This window comes from Coregonus lavaretus (genome assembly GCF_964263955.1).
Source record: "Coregonus lavaretus genome assembly, chromosome: 31".
Taxonomy (NCBI): Eukaryota; Metazoa; Chordata; class Actinopteri; order Salmoniformes; family Salmonidae; genus Coregonus; species Coregonus lavaretus.
In genome coordinates, this window is record NC_140018.1 from 7,044,587 (window position 1) to 7,066,665 (window position 22,079).

Genomic DNA, 22,079 nt, shown 5'->3' on the forward strand with positions numbered 1-22,079 from the left:
TGCACTGCATTGAATGAATGAGGTTGGTTATCATGCTGTACTACATTTATTTGTACATTGTTTACAGTTCCTATGCTGAACACATACTGTGTTTGAATTCTGTACAGAGTGGAAAGGCAAAGACATCATGGAGGACGAGGACGCTTGTTTACAGATGTACAAGAGACTGCAATTATAAATATGGTTTCGGCCAACAATGCAATTAAGATTCGAGAGATAAGAGAGCATATCTTGAATAATGACACCATATTTAACAACATCAATGCTGTAAGCCTGTCGACCATACAACGCATCCTCCAACAGCACCAAGTGACGATGAAACAACTTTACAAGGTGCCATTTGAGAGAAACTCTGACAGTCAAGAATCTGCGACATGACTTTGTAGAGGTATGTATGCAACACTACTTCCAGTACTTCAGACATACCATATTTACTCATCTGTATATCCTTTTGTCTGTTAAAGAGAGATCGATGCCCATGTAATTCGCCATTAATTTATTTATGTGGATGAGGTTGGCTTCAACCTCACCAAAACCAGGCGCCGCGGAAGAAATGTAATAGGACAGAGGGCAATTACCAATGTCCCTGGACAGCGTGGGGGTAATATAACTATGTGTGCTGCCATCACTCAAAACGGGGTCCTCCATCACAATGCCACACTGGGTCTGTACAACACCGGCCATATGCTCACTTTTCTGGATGCAATTTACACAATGCTTGTCCCTGATCCAGATCAGGAGCCTGCTAGATTTGTGGTTATATGGGACAATGTTAGTTTTCACCGGGCTGTTCTGGTTCCCCCCCCCCCCCCCCCCCCCCCACCAATTCCTGGACTGCCCCCCCCCCGGGACCCCACACACACAATTGTGTTCTTTACTGTATTCTAAAGAATATACTTTTGGTTTACATATGTTTATGGTTTTGTTGTATGCTACTGTATACAACAGTAATGTTTGGCCTAATAAATATTTTCTGTTTCTACATTGCATTGGTGTTTACTTGTTACCCCTCTCAGCAGATTACTTTCACTGTAGAACATTGTATTGAAATGTAGATATAAGCCTATGAAAGACCAAAGAGCTTTAGATTTAGAACAACAGTGTTTACATAGTATATCCAAAGATTTACTATTATGAAAGAAGTGTTTGCCATTTGATGTGTTTATGGCCTTTTGAATGCAGTGTTACATTTTGAAGGAGATGTGAGGCATTTTGCATTTTGTGTGTGTAGTTTTGGGAATTGTGTGTAGAGTTTTGAAAAAAGGAGACATAGTTTTGAAAACGTGTGTAAGCAGTTGGAAAAAAACTGTAATTAATTGAAGTCCAGCGGACACTTGGCCCTCCATGGAATGAGTTTGACACCCCTGTTCTAAACTCTCTCTATTTTCTGAGGTAGCTAACCAGGGACATACTATGAGCTGTAATCTGGGTTCACTCTGTCTACAATCAGCAGTGTTACTGCACCCGTGTGTCCCTCTGTCCTCAAACAGCAGTGTTACTGCAGCCGTGTGTCCCTCTGTCCTCAGTCAGCAGTGTTACTGCAGCCGTGTGTCCCTCTGTCCTCAGTCAGCAGTGTTACTGCAGCCGTGTGTCCCAAACCTCTGGCCTACTTCAACTGCAAAACAATGGCAGGAAGAAGCAGCTGCAAATAATCCTATAATCCACACATGCTGCACGGCCCTGGCATGATTAAATAGGCCAGGAAGCCGGAATAATGCACTCTACTTTGAATAACATCAACCCCAAATACGCCTAATGGTCTTGCAGGAGAAAGAAAATAGGAAATGGGGACAAAACATTCTAAAAGGGGAACGAGTAGTAGAGTAGAGATTCAGGGAAATGTTTTTTCAATTTCTTCCTTATGTTCTCTGCCGTTGTCATTTCCTGACTGAACGTCCATGTGATGTGGAAATGGTGGCAGATGACAAAAGAGGAAATGCCTAAACGTGATGATGCCTTTGGGAAGTGTGTGGTTGTGACTCCGTGTAGGTGTTTGTGCTCCCATACGCGCACGTGTGTGTGTGTGTGTGTTTTACTGCCGAGATACTCCGCTTGACATCATCTCTCAATGACTCATTTGAGTGGGTCATTGAAACCCTTTTATTGACTGCAACGTCTGCACGGCTCAAAGTAGGTGAGTGTGACTCTCTATTTATGGTCCGAGTAGTGGCTGGTGTGTGCTGCTGCCTGCAGGCATGTGCCACTTCACTTGGCTTCAACATCCACCCTCCATAGCAGCTGGTACTGGGAGGTTCACCATGCTGTCCCCTCCATGGCTTTTTCATCCCAGGGAGAAAGAGAAACAGAGAGGGGGTTGAAGAGGGAAAGTGACAAGGGAGAAGGGGTTGGAGGAAGAGGAGAGAGAGCGAGGGAAGGGGAGAGGAGAGGAGCATTTGAAGGGCTAAATTAGATGTCTGCTATCCACTGTAAAGACAGTTGAAAGAGGCTTTGTTTTCCTCCTCTGTTGCTGAAGACTACCATGAGTCCAGGAAACCACTTTATTAAGAATCACAACCTCAGTGCAATTCACAAAACTAAACGACTATGCCACAAAATCTGCGAGACACAAGCGCTGCACGATACCCATAATGCACTGCGCCTCAAACGTACAGTACTCCCACTACCCAAAGTAACCCCCCCCCCGTTCGACAACAGTCCTTCTCCTCCCCCCTATGTATCCTGAGTAACGGTGGTTTGCACTTCCAGGTGTCAGCATAATGCACCATGGGATGTCACAGCGGATATTGTCATGGTGTGACGGCAATGGCCGCCTCGACTGACCTCCAAACTCCTGTGTCAGCATGACAACCGGGGAACATGTCACACCGTGTGACAGGTCCAGTGCCAACACGAGGAGGACAATGTTGGCCCAACAACACGAGGAGGACAATGCTGGCCCAACAACATGAGGAGCACAATGCTGGTCCAACAACACGAGGAGGACAATGCTGGTCCAACAACACAAGGAGGATAATGCTGGTCCAACAACACGAGTAGGACAATGCTGGTCCAACAACACGAGTAGGACAATGCTGGCCCAACAACACGAGTAGGACAATGCTGGTCCAACAACACGAGTAGGACAATGCTGGTCCAACAACACAAGTAGGACAATGCTGGCCCAACAACACGATGAGGACCTTGCTGGCCCAACAACACAATGAGCACAATGCTGGTCCAACAACACGAGGAGGATAATGCTGGTCCAACAGCATGAGTAGGACAATGCTTGCCCAACAACACGAGGAGGACAATGCTGGCCCAACAACACGAGGAGCACAATGCTGGTCCAACAACACGAGGAGGATAATGCTGGTCCAACAGCACGAGTAGGACAATGCTGGTCCAACAACACGAGTAGGACAATGCTGGCCCAACAACACGAGGAGGACAATGCTGGCCCAACAACACGAGGAGGACAATGCTGGCTCAACAACACGAGGAGGACAATGCTGGCCCAACAACACGAGGAGGACAATGCTGGCCCAACAACACGAGGAGGACAATGCTGGCCCAACAACACGAGGAGGACAATGCTGGTCCAACAACACGAGGAGGACAATGCTGGTCCAACAACACGAGGAGGACAATGCTTGTCCAACAACACGAGGAGGACAATGCTGGCCCAACAATACGAGGAGGACAATGCTGGCCCAACAACACAAAGAGGACAATGCTGGCCCAACAAAGTTTTCCCAGAGCAAAACAGACGATAATAAACAGTACACTCATCACGCACTTTGTCTTATGACAAGTGTTTGGGTTTTGTGCTTTGTTGTTTGTCCAACATTAAGTTAAATCGTGTGAGACCTTGTCAAAACAGATCCTAAATGTGACAGGAAACCATTAAGAGCTGTCAGCTAATCTTATCCCTGTGGTGGCGTTTTGCTAGCACTGACACAACATATTTATGTATGTGGAGTGTTGTTCCTCTATGTGAAACAGTTTGCCTTAGTGCTATGGAGGTGGTTCGGAACCACACTCACGTGATGAGTAACCTTGCCTGTGACCTGAAAACTTGAGTTAGCTCCCAAAGCTAATGCCTAGGCTTTAGCTCCTTGGGCTAACACAGTATTGTTGCGTGCAGGAGACCCGTGTTCCAAACCAATAGTCTGTCACATTTTGAGCTTGTCACATTCATTCTAACACCTAACTGAGGCCAGAACAGTATGATTTTGAAGAGATCTGAGGCACAGGGGAGAGCATCCTCCCTCCTCACTCTAAGGTCCCTAGTGGCCTCTGATAGAGAGGCGGCCGAAAAATATACCACCAGCCCTATGGCGATCCAGGGCCCTTGAAACCCTCCTCCAATGGGGGCCATCAAGCAGGGACACTCTGATGTCCCAGCGGCCATTTGTCACAGCAGGGACAGGGGACAGGTGACAGGGGTGAGTAGGTCGCTGGGACGGCCATGCCCTGCCTCTACTCATCGGCAGTGATGGATCACCGGCTGGCTGGGGCATTTATCTTCCCCTTCCTCCCTCCACCAGCTGATCCAGCACTCATCCTCCACCCCCTCTTCCTCCTCCTCCTTCGATAGGCAGCCACAGGGCCAACCGCTCCGCACACCACGCAACCCCCACAGATGCCTCCACAGACTTGGTTTATTTCATCAGCTGCCTGGTCCTCTCCCCACAGCCCCACAGGTCCACAGCAACATAATCATCAGGGTTATATACGGAGGTGGATGAGCTGGTGTGACGACCAGCCTGTTTGTCATATGTGGCAGGCAGCTAGAGAGGGATGCTGAAATGCCAGGCAGGGGTATTTCATCAATGCTTTATATGGTGTTGGATTGGAACACTACTATACTGCATGTGGTTTTCAGGAATGTGTAAAATATGTACTGTGTGGATTCTTCATATTTGTATTATTTTTTATCAGTTTTATTATTCTTGTTTGTTAAGCACCATGACATGACATTTTGTCAAGCATAGACCTGTACACCCATATATAAACTCAGCAAAAAAAGAAAAGTTTCAGGACCCTGTTTTTCAAAGATAATTCGTAAAAATCCAAATAACTTCAAAGATCTTCACTGTAAAGGGTTTAAACACTGTTTCCCATGCTTGTTCAATGAACCATAAACAATTAATGAACATGCACCTGTGGAACGGTCGTTAAGGCACTAACAGCTTACAGACAGTAGGCAATTAAGGTCACAGTTATGAAAACTTAGGACACTAAAGAGGCCTTTCTACTGACGCTGAAAAACACCAAAAGAAAGATGCCCAGGGTCCCTGCTCATCTGCGTGAATGTGCCTTAGGCATGCTGCAAGGAGGCATGAGGACTGCAGATGTGGCCAGGGCAATAAGTTGCAATGTCCGTACTGTGAGACGCCTAAGAAAGCGCTACAGGGAGACAGGACGGACAGCTGATCGTCCTCGCCGTGGCAGACCACATGTAACAACACCTGCACAGGATCGGTACATCCGAACATCACACCGGATAGGTACAGGATGGCAACAACAACTGCCCGAGTTACACCAGGAACGCACAATCCCTCCATTAGTGCTCAGACTGTCCGCAATAGGCTGAGAGAGGCTGGACTGAAGGCTTGTAGGCCTGTTGTAAGGCAGGTCCTCACCAGACATCACAGGCAACAACGTCGCCTATGGGCACAAACCCACCGTCGCTGGACAAGACAGGACTGGCAAAAAGTGCTCTTCACTGACGAGTCATGGTTTTGTCTCACCAGGGGTGATGGTCGGATTCACGTTTATCGTAGAAGGAATGAGCGTTACACCGAGGCCTGTATTCTGGAGCGGGATCGATTTGGAGGTGGAGGGTCCGTCATGGTCTGGGGTGGTGTGTCACAGCATCATCGGACTGAGCTTGTTGTCATTGCAGGCAATCTCAACGCTGTGCGTTACAGGGAAGACATCTTACGCCCGCATGTGGTACCCTTCCTGCAAGCTCATCCTGACATGACCCTCCAGCATGACAATGCCACCAGCCATACTGCTCGTTCTGTGCGTGATTTCCTGCAAGACAGGAATGTTAGTGTTCTGCCGTGGCCAGCGAAGAGCTCGGATCTCAATCCCATTGAGCACGTCTGGGACCTGTTGGATCGGAGGGTGAGGGCTAGGGCCATTCCCCACAGAAATGTCCGGGAACTTGCAGGTGCCTTGGTGGAAGAGTGGGGTAACATTTCACAGCAAGAACTGGCAAATCTGGTGCAGTCCATGAGGAGGAGATGCACTGCAGTACTTAATGCAGCTGGTGGCCACACCTGAAACTTACTTTTGATTTTGACCCCCCCTTTGTTCAGGGACACATTATTCAATTTCTGTTAGTCACATGTCTGTGGAACTTGTTCAGTTTATGTCTCAGTTGTTGAATCTTGTTATGTTCATACAAATGTTAAGTTTGCTGAAAATAAACGCAGTTGACAGTGAGAGAACGTTTCTTTTTTTGCTGAGTTTATGTACTTCTATCTGAACTACTTCACTCTTTCACACTTCAGGGATGTTGCGTTCATTTTTTCTGACGTGTGAGAACGGGGAATTTCATCTATTTCAGTCTTTTAGTGGTATGTCTTTTATTGGTAAGCACTTATGTTACTGTCCAGCATCAAATTAAACGAGGCAGGTCGAGAGCGCCTTGATGTCACACTTGTACTTGACAGGAGTTACGGTGCGTCAATAAATTCAGACTCTGCCTGCTGTTTCGCTCACTATTATCTTATTGATTACACATTCTCATCAGGACCTCGTGAAGGGGGTCCTGGAAATCACCCATAAATCCTACCCCAAGTGGCCCCTAGGTAATATGTCAATGCCTGGACAGGACCTCACCCCCTCCAGCCAAGCAGCTCCTAGCCAGACTTAGGTCTTGGCAGAAAGCAGATAAAAGCAGCTGTGCACAAGTCTCCACTCAAAACCTCCTCTGATTGCTTAGAATCTAGACGAAAGAACCAAATTGAATATAACTTTATTGTCCACCCAAGGACGCGACGATGTTCATTTGGCAAAGAAGCAAATCATTGAAATTGTTCATCGTTATAGTACACTACAATACAGTCTATTTGAGTTTGTCCAATAAAGAAGCCTACTTTCAGTTTTAAGCATCTCCTGGGTTTTAAGGGGAAAGTAGTGACAGATCACTGCAGGGACAGATCACTGCAGGGGAAGGTAGGGACAGATCACTGCAGGAGAAGGTATTGGGACAGATCACTGCAGGGGAAGGTAGGGACAGATCACTGAAGGGGAAGGTATTGGGACAGATCACTGAAGGGGAAGGTATTGGGACAGATCACTGAAGGGGAAGATAGGGATAGATCACTGCAGGGGAAGGTAGGGACAGATCACTGCAGGGGAAGGTAGGGACAGATCACTGAAGGGGAAGGTATTGGGACAGATCACTGCAGGGGAAGGTAGGGATAGATCACTGCAGGGGAAGGTATTGGGACAGATCACTGCAGGGGGAGGTAGGGACAGATCACTGCAGGGGAAGGTATTGGGACAGATCACTGCAGGGAAAGGTAGGGACAGATCCCTGAAGGGGAAGGTATAGGGACAGATCACTGAAGGGGAAGGTATTGGGACAGATCACTGCAGGGGAGCAGTAAGTGATCAGACTTCAGCAAAATATTCTATAATATGATCATGGTTATAAATCAAGAGTTAATATTAAGTAGTGTGCCTTTGATCTCTCGCTCTCTCTTGCACATTCTCTCTCTATCACTATCCCTCGGTCTCTCTCTCACCATCTGTCAGACACACGTAGACACACACACACACACATACATACACACACACACACACACATACATGGATTAGAGAGTTGGAGGAGCAGCTGAGTGAATGCTTGCTGACACCAGAGTGAAAGTTGACACCAGAGTGACGGTTGACATCCAGAGTGACGGTTGATATCCAGAGTGAAGGCTGACATCCAGAGTGACAGCTACCTAGCAATATCACATGGGCACCACTTCCTATAATTTCCCCAGAGGTCCACAGTACACTGGACGCAGTAGGGGTCACACGGTCAGGTCAGAGCAGAGCCCTGGGGCTCTGAGGTCACAGAAGCATCAGTAACCAGACACTAATGTGCGTTCCCAGGGACTCTGTGGAAACCGGACACCATCTTTGGATCTAGAGGGCATGGCATGAAGGCCATCCTAACAGTGTATAGGCTTTTCGATTCAGGCACATACTGTAGATGTCCATTGTTTATCACTAGGGCCTGGAGTTCACCTGGTCAGGTCTTGTGGTTGGGGAAAACTATTGGTATTATCCAATACACGCTGGGTGGTACAGTATATGAAGTGGATTTCCAATGAAAATGAACTAGTGATTGTATTCTTGAATGGACTCCACCCATTCACCTCTGGAGTCTACCACCCGTGGGTCCTCTAATCTCAGATCATTGAAAGAAGTGTAAAATCACAATGATTCATCTGTACTTCCGGGCAGAGAAAGCGAGAGATGGGAGTTTGGATCTCCTATGAATCAGTGCACCACAGGGGGGGAAATGGAATGGAAAAGGGTCATGTTATTTGGTGCATTATGCTGGTGTGGGTGGGGGACAACAAAACATGCACTGGGTCCGTATTCATAAAGCGCCTCAGAGTAGGAGTGCTGATCTAGGATCAGTTTTCCCTGTTGGATAATAATGAATAAGAGGGGGGACACCTGATCCTAGATCCTCACTCCTACTCTGAGATGCTTTATGAATACGGGCCCTGAACATCTCCCATCTCATGTCTTTTTGAAAGATGGTCTTAGAGGAAGAGAGATATTTAAGGAGAGAATGAAAAACACTGCCTGAACAACAACCATCAAAGAGAATAGGAATTTTTGATTTCGTCAGCATTCCTCAAAATTCCAATCGGGTGCTTCAGCTGTGACACGAACGTCATCCTTGTGATTTAGAATACAGAGGGAGAGGTTATGTGCTTGGAAAGCTTCTCTTTGAGGATAGTACTGTAGAACCCCCCCACTGGTAATCCGAGGGTGAGGAGAGGAGAAAGGAGAGAGCCATGGAGGAGGCCACAGCTGGGAGACTCTAGTCCTTTCTGCCTGGCTGGCCTGGTAGTCTGTTGGGGGGGGAATGGAAGTTTAAGCTGAGATGAGACTTACTTAGGGGATTGTGATCAGGTGTTACCGGGCAGATCTGTCTGCCTTTGAAGTCTTTGAAACCTCTCCATAGCCCAAACTCAAGGAAATCAGAAACTGATCCAAGTGATCCATTGCAATGGCTTTAGTGTTTTATGAGAAACTAACGCGTCGTGTTCTCTTTGACAATGTTTGGCATGAATACTGGTAAACAATCTAACAGAGGGAGCTTTGGTAATTCCTTAATGACTTTATTGCCATCACAGCATTTCGGTCTTGTGCAGCACTGAGCTGTCCATCAAAAAGCACTGAGCTGGCCATCATAAAGCACAGAGCTGGCCAGCATGTCCTTTGATGTCTTCTTCTTGAGTGACGCGAATGCCACAACACAGGACTCTAAAATGTGTCTGACTGAAATGAAAATGTTGACAACACAGAAATACCTATCTCTGCTTTGACAACACTTCCTGTAGACATAAAGGATGTTAATGTCAGATTCCGATGAGCTGGCTGCTTATTCAAACAACTGAGCACTGCTAAAAGTGAACACACACACACACACACACACACTCTCTTCTAACACCCACTTGACTGTCTTTGAAGTGTGGTCCCGCTGCCAGCCAGCCTAGGTGGTAGTGATGTGTTGGGTGGGCCGAGGTGACAGTATGACGTTGTTTGATTTCCATTACATTGCATTATCATTATTGTCTTTGCTGCTCCGCCTCGTTTGGGCTCTAACTCCATGAACCCCTATGACCTCATGAATCCTTAATGTCATGGGCACCGTGCCCAGGGCCGTGGTAATGACTCCAGTGGGCACCCTGCCCACACAGGGAGCTCCAAGTCCTGGCAGCGCCAGCAGAACCTCACTCTCCTTCCTTTCCTTCCCTCTCCTTCCCTCTTACCTGGCCATCATCACCCGTTCATTGATATATATATATACTGATGAGATGTCTGAGATGGTCCTGCTTACTTCAGAACAGTGTGTACATTCACACTAGATGTGGGAACAAATGCAGAAAGACAACCACTCTCTTTCAAGTCTTTGTGTTATTAGGAATTGCACTCTAAACGTATACTGAAGCAGCTCTCTGTAGGAAATATAGTTACAAAATTACCATAAGACATTATGAATATGAAAGAAGAGCTGTTGTTCTTCTCTAGTGTTCCCTCTCTATTAGAGGAATAGCCCCTATTAGACAGTGAGGTGCAGAAGTGAAACACACACACAGTATTTATGCATGTGACCAGGCCTCAGGCACTTCATCATCAGATCTGTCATCTCTTCCCATGGCTGCTTTGATGTCTTAATCTGCTCCAAACCAGAGACCCTCTCAGTGTTGGACAAATAGTGGCAGGTAGAATACTAGACACATGGAACACTCTAGAGAGGATACATGTACTATCTTTGATGTTTCGATGTACGTTTGAGGAAATGGTACACTCTTGGAAAAAAGGGTTCCAAATGGGTTCTTCGTAATTACCCTTTTTGGTTCCAGGTAGAACCCTTTTTGGTTCCATGTAGAACCCTCTGTAGAAAGGGTTCTACATGGACCCCAAAATAGTTCTACCTGGAACCAAAAAGGTTTCGTCAAAGGGTACACCTATGGGGACAGCCGAAGAACCCTTTTACGTTATAGATAGCACCTTTTTTTCTAAGAGTATATGCAGATTGGTTGGGTTTCTAATCTTGGAAGCTCACAAGATCAGTGATGATTGTAGGATCATAACACATTCACAACATATTCTAACATACTGTACAAGGCCAAGGACATCATGATACAATTCAGGATGTGATTCAGATAAAAACGTTGTCATGATAAAAAGCTATTTTCAGAAATGGGCATAGTGATTTTTTAAAGATTGTTGATGGTCAACAGTTTATTTCGGAAGAATGATCTGAATTCATACGTTTTCAGAGAAGGCCTCTATGAAAGACAGTTCATGGATCACTAGTGTGTGCTGTAAGTAAGTTTAGTATGGATATTTATGGTGAGTGGCTATGTATCTGAAGGAGCTCTGAGTGTTTCCTGCTGGGTTGTGTACTCTCCGGAGGAAACACACACACACACACAGTTTTGTATTGCTATCCTTGTGGGGACCAAATAATTGATTCCCATCCAAAATCCTATTTTCCCTAACCTTAATCCTTAACCTAACCATAACCCTAACCTTAACCCTAAGCTTAACCTTAAACCCAAACCCTAAAACTATACCTAACCCTAATTCCTAACCTTAAACCTAACCATAACTCCTAACCCTAACCTTAATTCTAACCCTAACCCTATTTGTAACCCTAACCCTAGCCCCTAAGGCTAAAATAACATTTTTCCTCATGGGGAGTGGCAAAATGTCCCCACTTGTCTGAATTTTTCTTGTTTTACTATCCTTCTGAGGACTTCTGGTCCCCACAAGGATAGTTAAACAAACACACACACACACACACACACTGTATGTTGTAATAGAAACACACACTTGTCTTTACAATCACAGCAGCTCTAAATATTTTATTTTGATAGCATCGGCGCTAAAAGTGGCACCCCGTGATCGAAAGCAGTCAGATGATGACGACTTTATTACATATTTATGAGCCGCATCGACATGAATGTGGATATTAACATACATCATCACTATGCCTCTAGATAAACAGTTCACTGTTGGAAGCATAACATGATTACTAAAATAAGACTTGCCGAATGAATCTTTATTCATTTTCCTTAGTATTTGTCATGCATATCTGAATGAAAAAATGCACTGTTTAGAGTGTAAACAAGGCATGTCTTTGTAGATATGTATAAAAAAACAGTAAGAAAATTCTATAAAGGCTGTGTATTGGAGATTAATATTTGCTAGATAGACAATCAGAAAATACAAGAACATTATGCAGCCAGTGTATGATCAGACCGAGGTTCAGTGTAGCTATATTTAGCCGAAGCTAAGTACTTCCTGTTACCAGTCGGAGCCTGTCCTGTGTTCTCAGATAGCCTTTCATGAAGGTTACAAAGGGAAATATTAGAAACCACTAATCCAATCCACCAAGTGCTAAGCTGCATCTGTCTGACAGACAGACTGACAGACTGACAGACTGACAGACTGACAGACAGACAGGAAGCAGATATAGACCAGTAGCCAGCCGATCCAACCGAGCGGAGCTTGTTTCATGTCGGAGAGTTGGAGGAGCATCTAAAGTCGCTGCTGAATTTGACATTGATCTGTCATGGCCTTGGCGCTTCCATTTCTGCTCCTCAGGGTTGCCGAGTCATCTTGGCAGCCATACCTGTCCACCAACACCCCAGCCCCTCCCCACTCTTGCATCCCGCATCATGATTCGTCAGCTGGGGAGACTCCGACTCTCTGGGGCAATGGGTTTCAGCGTTCAGCACTTTTCTCCGTGTCCTTGAGGGAGTGCAGGAGGCAACCTCTCGGCTTCCGACAGAGCTGGACCCGCTCATTCTCTACGGCAGAGTTCTCCAACTGGCGGCCCGCAAGGCGCATTTGGCCCACTGGTGGTTTTATTTGGCCCACCCAAGTTTTCTGAGCAAATAAATAAATAATTATTTTTTTGTGTGGAATTTTCATTGTTGGACATAAAAGACTGTAAAAAACTCCAGGAAATCAGCTCCAAGTGAATTGAAATCTGTTCCCAAGTATTCCCATGCATAGTAGAGAGACACATGATCGTGTACAAATGTAAGCAAGGTTTGAAATGATAATGTTTTAGTCAAACATTATATCTGTTTTCAATTTGCATTCTACAAATTATTTGAAATTAGTTCCAGCCTTGCAACCATCCACTCCAGAAAAAATCGGCCCGCGGTTGAATCTAGTTGATGATCCCTGCTCTACGACCCCAGAAGCCAAGGAGGATGAAGTGGATGTAGACAGGGAATCTGTTTACTTTTTGAAACATTTGGCCCTAAGGAGTGCAATGGCCCAAAGGCAAACAGGATATAATTGTACTGATGGTATTTACTGTGCTTTGCAGTGAATCTACTGTACAATTTGAAAGCATCACACATTACACACACATCTTGTATACTTTAATTCAATGTTACTTTTTTGGATAGGATCACCTTTCAGTTTGGTCTTACACTAAATGGCCAAAAGTATGTGGACACCTGCTCGTCGAACATCTCATTCCAAAATCATGGGCATTACTATGGAGTTGGTCCCCCTTTTGCTGCTATAACAGCCACCACTCTTCTGGGAAGGATTTCCACTAGATGTTGGAAATTTGCTGTTGGAACTTGCTTCCGTTCAGCCACAAGAGCATTAGTGAGGTCGGGCACTGATGTTGGGCGATTAGGCCTGGCTCGCAGCGGGCTTTCCAATTCATCCCAAAGGTGTTCGATGGGGTTGAGGTCAGGGCTCTGTGCAGGCCAGTCAAGTTCTTCCACACTGATCTCGACAAACCATTTCTGTATGGACCTCGCTTTGTGCACAGGGGCATTGTCGTGCTGAAACAGGAAAGGGCCTTCCCCAAGCTGTTGCCACATAGTTGGAAGGACATAATCGTCTAGAATATCATTGTATGCTGTAGCGTTAAGATTTCCCTTCACTGGAGCTAATGGGTCTAGCTCGAACCATGAAATACAGCCCCTCCTCCACCAAACTTTACAGTTGGCACTATGCATTCGGGCAGGTAGCGTTCTCCTGGCATCCGCCAAACCCAGATACATCCGTCGGACTGCCAGATGGTGAAGCGTGATTCATCACTCCAGAGAATGCATTTCCACTGCTCCAGAGTCTAATGGTGGCGAGGTTTACGCCACTCCAGCTGATGCTTGGCATTGCACATGGTAATCTTAGGTTTGTGTGCGGCTGCTCTGCCATGAAAACCCATTTCATGAAGCTCCCGACGAACAGTTGTTGTGCTGACGTTGCTTCCAGAGGCAGTTTGGAACTCGGTAGTGAGTGTTGCAACCGAAGACAGACGACTTTTACGCGCTACGTGCTTCAGCACTTGGCGGTCCTGTTCTGTGAGCTTGTGTGACCTACCACTTCGCGGCTGAGCAGTTGTTGCGCCTAGATGTTTCCACTTCACGATAAAAGCACTTGCAGTTGACCAGGGCAGCTCTAGCAGGGCAGAAATTTGACGAACTGACTTGTTGGAAAGGTGGCATCCTATGACAGTGCCATGTTGAAAGTTACTGAGCTCTTCAGTACGGGCCATTCTACTGCCAATGTTTGTCTATGGAGATTGCATGGCGGTGTGCTCGATTTTATACACCTTATAGCTACGGGCGTGACTGAAATAGCCCAATCCACTAATTTGAAGGCTACTACTTTTGGCCATGTAGTGTACATTGATACTTTAAGTTTAAATCATTGCTTTGGAAAATGGTAGCACCAGGGGCAAACATCTATTACCCTTTATCTTATTGATTTCAACTTAGATGTGTGGTCTATTTGACTAATTGCTCATCAATACTTTTTGAAAACGCAAAGTTTTTTTTTTTTTGTATGTTGCAAAATGAAACCAGAAATGATAATGTAGGAGCATATCATTTCCATAGAAACCACAACGATTCAAATCAAAGTTGACAACAGCATTTACTGGAATGTAGCTTTCATGATGAAGAGAATACTCTATTGATATGTCATGTTTATATTTAATTACATATATGGCACTTGACGACATAAAATCAAGAAAATAAATTTCCCCGCAAATAAAAGCAATGGGCTCTTTCTTGGGTGTAAAGAAAAAATAAATAAAAAAGCATTTGCAGCACCCCCTCCCCACGCCCCAATGGAGTGATCAGCTAGGTTAAGGTCAATGGTGCAAACTCAGGCAACCACAACAACTGACAGTGCTAATGTAATTTATCTATCTGGCAAATATGTGAAATGAGTGAAATAGGCTACTAGAAGCATATGTGTACATTTGAGGAATATTGACCCCAAAACTGCCAAATAATGTGTGTGTTTCCTTCCTATAATGATATGTGGAGTTTAAAACCGGTGGAATGGCATTAAAAGACCGTCACAGCACAAATCGGATATATTTTGGCTCATTATTCATATTTAGTGCAAGTATTTACTCCATGTTCAACCGCTGAAGTGAACGACGAGTGAATATGTGAACACACATAGCCTATATTATATGCTTTTAAGCATTTTACAAAATATAGGATAAACCATACTAAAAAGTTGCATCAGTGCCTTCTCGTATATATATATATATATATATATATATATATATATATATATATATATATATATATATATATATATAATGACAAACAAACGTTTTGGTCCGTTTGTTTTTTACTTACCCATAAAAGACAAATAAATTCGATCTACCCGACCTACTTCGCAAACGAAGTCGGTGAGATAAAAGGTCTACCACATTCTTATTAAATATATTAGAATTCTTTGTAGGCTACAATTGTTCCATTCAGTTGTGCTGAAATCGACAGCTACACATAGGCAGAGTCACTTGATTGAGTGCGGCCGAAATTGGGCATGCTCATTCTAGGCAAGTCTTTGTTACGGATCTCGTAGATGGACTTCCTCCTGGCCTGCACGCCTTTGACAGCTACTTTGATCTTCTTCCATCCAAGATGATTGAGTTCAGCCAAGTTCAGAAGCACACAGACGCCACTGACTGCAAACATGAAGACCAGAAACACTGTCTTTTCCGTGGGCCTTGAAACGTAGCATTCTACATCTTTGATGCAGGGGTATCGATCACACTCATATACCGCGGGGACATTGAATCCATACAGGAAATATTGACCCACCAGGAACCCTATCTCTAGCGCGTTTCGGAAAACCACTTGGATGATGTAGAATCTTGAGATTCCCTCCTGCCTCCTCATTTTAGACTTTCCACTAGTTCTCATGGCCGAATTTGGGATGTCCTTCACCTCCAAGCAGTCGGGCTCGGCTTCTTTCGTTGAGTTCTCCGTGTTCTGAAGTACTCCATTCACAATGGTGTTTTTTATCTTTTTGCTGTCGTCTCTTTTGATGGAATCTTGGCGCTTGTCCAAGGAGAGGAACACCGTGGAGTACCCCCGCTCCAAGCGCTCCTTCTGCTTGGCGGACTGGTGCACGGAGTAGGTGATGAAACAGAGACTGGGGGTACACACCAGAATAATCTGAAACACCCAATATCTGATATGGGAAATGGGGAACGCCTTGTCGTAACAGGCCTGGTTACAGCCGGGCTGCAGGGTGTTGCACACAAACATGGACTGCTCGTCATCATAGACAGTCTCTCCAACGATCGCAACGATTAGAATCCGGAAGATCACCACCACAGTTAGGAGGATCCTACAAAACAAACAAGCACGAAAACAAAATGTTGCTGTTTAGATGTGGAGATATGATAGGCTTAATCGTTAAACAAACAAGATAGACACAATTAGCGATTGCAAAGTAAAGCTGACTCTAGTGTAGGCTACTAAGCGAGCGCTAAATGGGAGCTGTCCAGTGCTGAAAGCCACCAGCCAGTTCTGTTCTAAAAGGAAAGCGCCACAGTGTTTCACCTCAAGTGACAGCTCTCTTATCACAAAATGTGTTATCAAAAACATTTTTCGTGAATGTTATGTTTATGCCATGATTCCATATTGGTTCACATTTTTAGCATATTGTCATGAATTTTATTTTGGCGTTTTTTTTTTGTACAGTTCTTTATGCCCAATCACTTTCAGCACTTGACTTCAACACACACTCCTTCTAACACTTTTACAAAGCTATCCTCACTTTCCCTCTTACCTTCCGATCATAGTAGAATGCTGTTGGACAGCCGCCTCCAAGAGACGTTCTAATATTGTCCACTCCCCCATGGTCATTCATTCGGAGACAATAGCACACCGTGCACCGTGCAAAATTCCTGTGGAATCTATTGTTTCCCGTGTTTTACTCTCCAGATGCTCCAATATCTGGAGAATGCATTGGTAACGCACCGCTGCTGCGTTCGCTCTTGCCTTCTACCTTCTGCGCCTCTGCTAAAAGCTCACTCGACAACCCAAGCACTTTTGCTCGTGCGAGCCTGAGTGCTGATTAGTAGAAAGCCCTCCTATTTTCGATCGCGCGCGCGGGACGGTATGTCGCGCGGTGCTTGAACGGAGGGCAGTTGAGTTTAATGTCCGTAGAGAGCTAATCCTGCTTTAAGTATACTCTCCTTGCGTCACGCGCGGACAGGTTGGTGGAGAGAGGCAGAGAGAAACACCAGTCTTTTTTTACTTTCATTGTTCTCCAAGTATAAGGCGGGAATGTAGCATATTAATATGTAATACAAATGATTGGTTATAAGCTCAAATCACGGGGGATGTCTGTCGCCTGTAAGACAACCACATGACAGTGACAGAACGAGTAGTGACCGCTTTCAGAATTTAAGAAACACAGAGAGAGAGAGAGAGAGAGAGAGAGAGAGAGAGAGAGAGAGAGAGAGAGAGAGAGAGAGAGAGAGAGAGAGAGAGAGAGAGAGAGAGAGAGAGAGAGAGAGAGAGAGAGAGAGAGAGAGAGAGAGAGAGAGAGAGAGAGAGAGAGAGAGAGAGAGAGAGAGAGAGAGAGAGAGAGAGAGAGAGAGAGAGAGAGAGAGAGAGAGAGAGAGAGAGAGAGAGAGAGAGAGAGAGAGCGCCCCTATTGTTCTGGTCTGTATTCTCTGTAAGCCTATTCTGTAGACTATTATTGTTGTCATGATGGAGGTCCACAACGTTAAAACTGCTTCTGTTGTGGAGAGACTATATTGAAACATGCCTGCAGGGCTAAGCCATTAATCGGTTGCTGACCCTTGATCTTTACTGATGGCTATAGTGTCTGTATAAAAACAGATGTTACAGTCTATCAGGCAAAGCAACAATACATTACCTTACAGTAGCCTAAGCATTTGTTTGTATTCAAAGCCGCGATAATTCCTTAGCCTATACTCTCCCAGACAAGTTGATCTATCTGGGTTGAGTCATCTCTTTAAAGGGTTGCCTCAGAGGGTCTAAAGATAGAAACAACTTAGTGGACTGCCTCTAGTAGTTATTTTTTAACACACCACATTGTACTGTACTGTACAGTGTGTGTGACTGGACTTAACATGTAGCCTACTAATCTGACTAGTAGGAATGAGTTAAACCTGTATTGTGAATGGATAGCCTATGGGTAAACAGATACAGTATGTCATTTTCCTGAATTATAATACAACAAATACCAATATACTCCCTCAGGTTATAAGTGCAGAGGATAGACGAGATGACAAAGTGAGGTATTATTCAAGATCCCGGGTCTTTTTATAAAGCAAATAAATATCCACATATTATTAAATTAATTCATGAACCAGTAAAATATCCACATATAAATTGCACTTGGGTGTAAACAAACTGTACATCATTGACAAAACATAAAACAGAGGCCTGTCTGGATTTGGAACTTCCATATGGGTTATAAACTACATATCCATAGGCGGAGGTAATGTAAACAGTTTTTGCATCCGTGGGCGTCTGACTGTCTCAGGGGGGAGCGGTGGGCCAGTGGGGAGCTTAGAAGCACTTCCTGTGGACGATGGAGGGGCCAGCCTCGTCGTACTCCTGCTTGCTGATCCACATCTGCTGGAAGGTGGAGAGAGAGGCCAGGATGGAGCCGCCGATCCAGACCGAGTACTTACGCTCGGGGGGAGCGATGATCTAGAGAAGGGGGAAGAGGATAACCCCTCAATATGTAGTGCATTATAATGCATCATACAGTACAGAACTTGTTGAAATGTGCATATAATGCATTATAAGGAGAATATAGGTGTTACTGTGATTGGTCATTAGTAGGCTGTGATTGGTCATTCGTAGGCTGCGATTGGTCATTAGTAGGCTATGATTGGTCATTCGTAGGCTGTGATTGGTCATTCATGGGCTGTGATTGGTCATTAGTAGGCTGTGATTGGTCATTCGTAGGCTGTGATTGGTCATTAGTAGGCTGCGATTGGTCATTAGTAGGCTATGATTGGTCATTCGTAGGCTGTGATTGGTCATTCGTAGGCTGTGATTGGTCATTAGTAGGCTGTGATTGGTCATTCGTAGGCTGTGATTGGTCATTCGTAGGCTGTGATTGGTCATTCGTAGGCTGTGATTGGTCATTAGTAGGCTGTGATTGGTCATTCGTAGGCTGTGATTGGTCATTAGTAGGCTGTGATTGGTCATTAGTAGGCTGTGATTGGTCATTAGTAGGCTCACACTGTGAGATTGTGGTCAGGTTGGTCTTAGATGTTCAGTTTGTGGTCTTCAGTGAGAATAATATTTACCTTTATCTTCATAGTGCTGGGGGCCAGGGCAGTGATCTCCTTCTGCATACGGTCAGCAATACCAGGGTACATGGTGGTACCGCCGGACAGGACGTTGTTGGCGTACAGGTCCTTACGGATGTCAATGTCGCACTTCATGATGCTGTTGTAGGTGGTCTCATGGATACCAGCAGACTCCATGCCTGGTGAGATAGAAGAGAAAATGTTGTAAGCGAATGCTCTGGATGAGAAGTCACCCATGTAGGCCTAACTGGTGCTGAAATGGACAGCTCCCTCACCGCTTCAATATAAACATACAGTCTGTTTGGCAGTAGTTGGTATAATGTCTTATGTAGCTGCTATAAAGGCTATATAAGATCACACAGGGGATATTTTCTCGTCTCTTAAAGAAGTACAAATAGGTTTGATTGGACAATGAGATGCACAATGCTTCTAAGATACCTACCGATGAAGGAAGGCTGGAAGAGGGTCTCAGGGCAGCGGAAACGCTCGTTGCCGATGGTGATGACCTGACCGTCGGGCAGCTCATAGCTCTTCTCTAGAGAGGAGGAGGAGGCAGCGGTGGCCATCTCATTCTCAAAGTCCAGGGCCACGTAGCAAAGCTTCTCCTTGATGTCACGCACGATCTCACGCTCGGCTGTTAGAATAGAAGATTCAAAGTTTAGCAGTTTGGTCGAGAAGGTGTATAACGAATTATGACTGTACCATTCAATATCAAACATAGCAAATACATTTATTCTCAGGAATTATGGACTCACCAGTGGTAACGAAGGAGTAGCCACGCTCTGTCAGGATCTTCATCAGGTAGTCAGTGAGGTCGCGACCGGCCAGATCCAGACGCATGATGGCGTGGGGCAGAGCGTAACCCTCATAGATGGGCACGTTGTGGGTCACACCATCACCAGAGTCCAGCACGATACCTAGAACATGAGGTAGAATACTCTGTAAACCATGGAAATACAATTGAACAGCTTTATGTTTATCTTAATGGTGTAAACTACGATTCATGTAATGAAAGGTTGCACAGGACTCAATAATGCACTGGATCTGAATTGAATGTTAATGCATGGAGCCTTTCTCCTCTGCTCTCACCTGTGGTACGGCCGGAGGCGTAGAGGGACAGCACGGCCTGGATGGCCACGTACATGGCAGGGACGTTGAAGGTCTCAAACATGATCTGGGTCATCTTCTCCCTGTTGGCCTTGGGGTTGAGGGGGGCCTCAGTGAGCAGGGTGGGGTGCTCCTCAGGGGCCACACGCAGCTCGTTGTAGAAGGTGTGGTGCCAGATCTTCTCCATGTCATCCCAGTTGGTGATGATGCCGTGCTCGATGGGGTACTTGAGGGTCAGGATACCTCTCTTGCTCTGGGCCTCGTCTCCCACGTATGAGTCCTTCTGTCCCATGCCCACCATCACGCCCTGCAGGGGAAGAAAGGAAACTTAGTCAAAACACAATTCCCCAAAGTCAAACAGAGGGCCAGATAGTTAGTTGTAAGCTACAATAGCATAGGACATTCATTCATTCATAATTGTTCTTTCTTTGTGTCTTTCTTCTTTCTTTCTTTCACAATTCAATGGTCTAGTGGTTAGGTAAAATATAATTGTGAGCAGATAATCAAGGTTAATGCATCATGTATAGACAATTAAGTCTGGAAAAACGCCTAGTTTGATGTATGTATGATATATCCTCATAAATGTTTCATTGACTTTCATGCTGTGAAGTTTACCTGATGACGGGGGCGACCAACGATGGAAGGGAACACAGCGCGAGGTGCGTCATCTCCGGCAAAGCCAGCCTTCACCAGACCGGAGCCGTTGTCGCACACAAGGGCGGTAGTCTCGTCGTCATCACACATGATGTCAGCTGGGTTTCTGTTGTGATAAAACGCACATTAGGCTAAGTAGTATAGGCTACAGGTCATATACAACAGTGTTTCCCAACTCCGGTCCTAGAGTAGCCCCAACAGTAGCCTACCTCTTTTTGTTGTGGCCCCGCGAAACACTGGTAGGCTATACAGTATAGGCTACAGTTCACAGTATACAGGCCATACAAGTCTAACAAACTTGTTTTAAGTAATTATTTATCTCTTTTAAAACCCTATAGAGAGCACCACAATGTCAAATAACGTATTATTCATATAATAATAATAATAATAATAATAATAATAATAATAATAATAATAATAATAATAATAATAATAATGAACTGCAGATCATTATTCAATATGATTAATCATCAATTTCGCTTTTTGGTCTGAACCTGATGGAAAACAGACTAACCGAAATAAAATAGACATTTGTGCAACATTTAGGCTATACAACAGCTATATATTTTAGCAATATCCATCAACAAAAGAAGTGTAACGTTATCTTGAAAATGAAAGCTGTCAAAATTGAAATTGAAGCCCATTTAAACCCAGTTGTCTGGTTGCGAACTAGATAAGTCCAATTCAACATCTTTCAAGTGGCTTAAGTCTAGGTCTTTATGCTGAAAGTTTTCTTCTTGGCTTAGTAAATAAGTTCTGTCTGCTTCCCGTATTAGAATGACAAGTTGTCAGATACTCACCAGATCAGTACCGAGTATCCTGTTCCTATGAATGAGCAGCGGTAGTGTGGTGAGGGCAGACCCCAATTTATAGGACTACTCTAGAAGCGCCACTACGCCCGGCCGCCCGTTTCTCCTTATTTGGTTGCCATGCCCCGCTATGAGCGGAGAGGAAGGGCGGGAAGAAGAGCGCGGAGGCTCGCGCGTTGACTCCTGAACGTCCATGTATGGATGGGGACCCGCGCGGA

The 22,079-nt window shown here is 45.0% G+C and overlaps 2 protein-coding genes across 2 annotated transcripts; both read right to left on the minus strand.

Moving 5' to 3' along the window:
• Nucleotides 1–15,479: 15,479 nt before the first annotated feature.
• LOC311106828 (gap junction delta-2 protein-like) lies at nt 15,480–16,856 on the minus strand (the record flags this gene model as incomplete). The annotated part of the gene is made up of 2 exons (XM_084149200.1): nt 15,480–16,335; nt 16,780–16,856. The coding sequence occupies 2 exons, from the start codon at nt 16,854–16,856 to the stop codon at nt 15,480–15,482; spliced, it is 933 nt and encodes a 310-aa protein (XP_084005326.1).
• A 1,680-nt stretch (nt 16,857–18,536) lies between these two features.
• Nucleotides 18,537–21,142, minus strand: LOC311106878 (actin, alpha cardiac muscle 1-like; the record flags this gene model as incomplete). The annotated part of the gene is made up of 6 exons (XM_084149266.1): nt 18,537–18,680; nt 19,289–19,470; nt 19,734–19,925; nt 20,047–20,208; nt 20,381–20,705; nt 21,014–21,142. The coding sequence occupies 6 exons, from the start codon at nt 21,140–21,142 to the stop codon at nt 18,537–18,539; spliced, it is 1,134 nt and encodes a 377-aa protein (XP_084005392.1).
• Nucleotides 21,143–22,079: the final 937 nt, after the last annotated feature.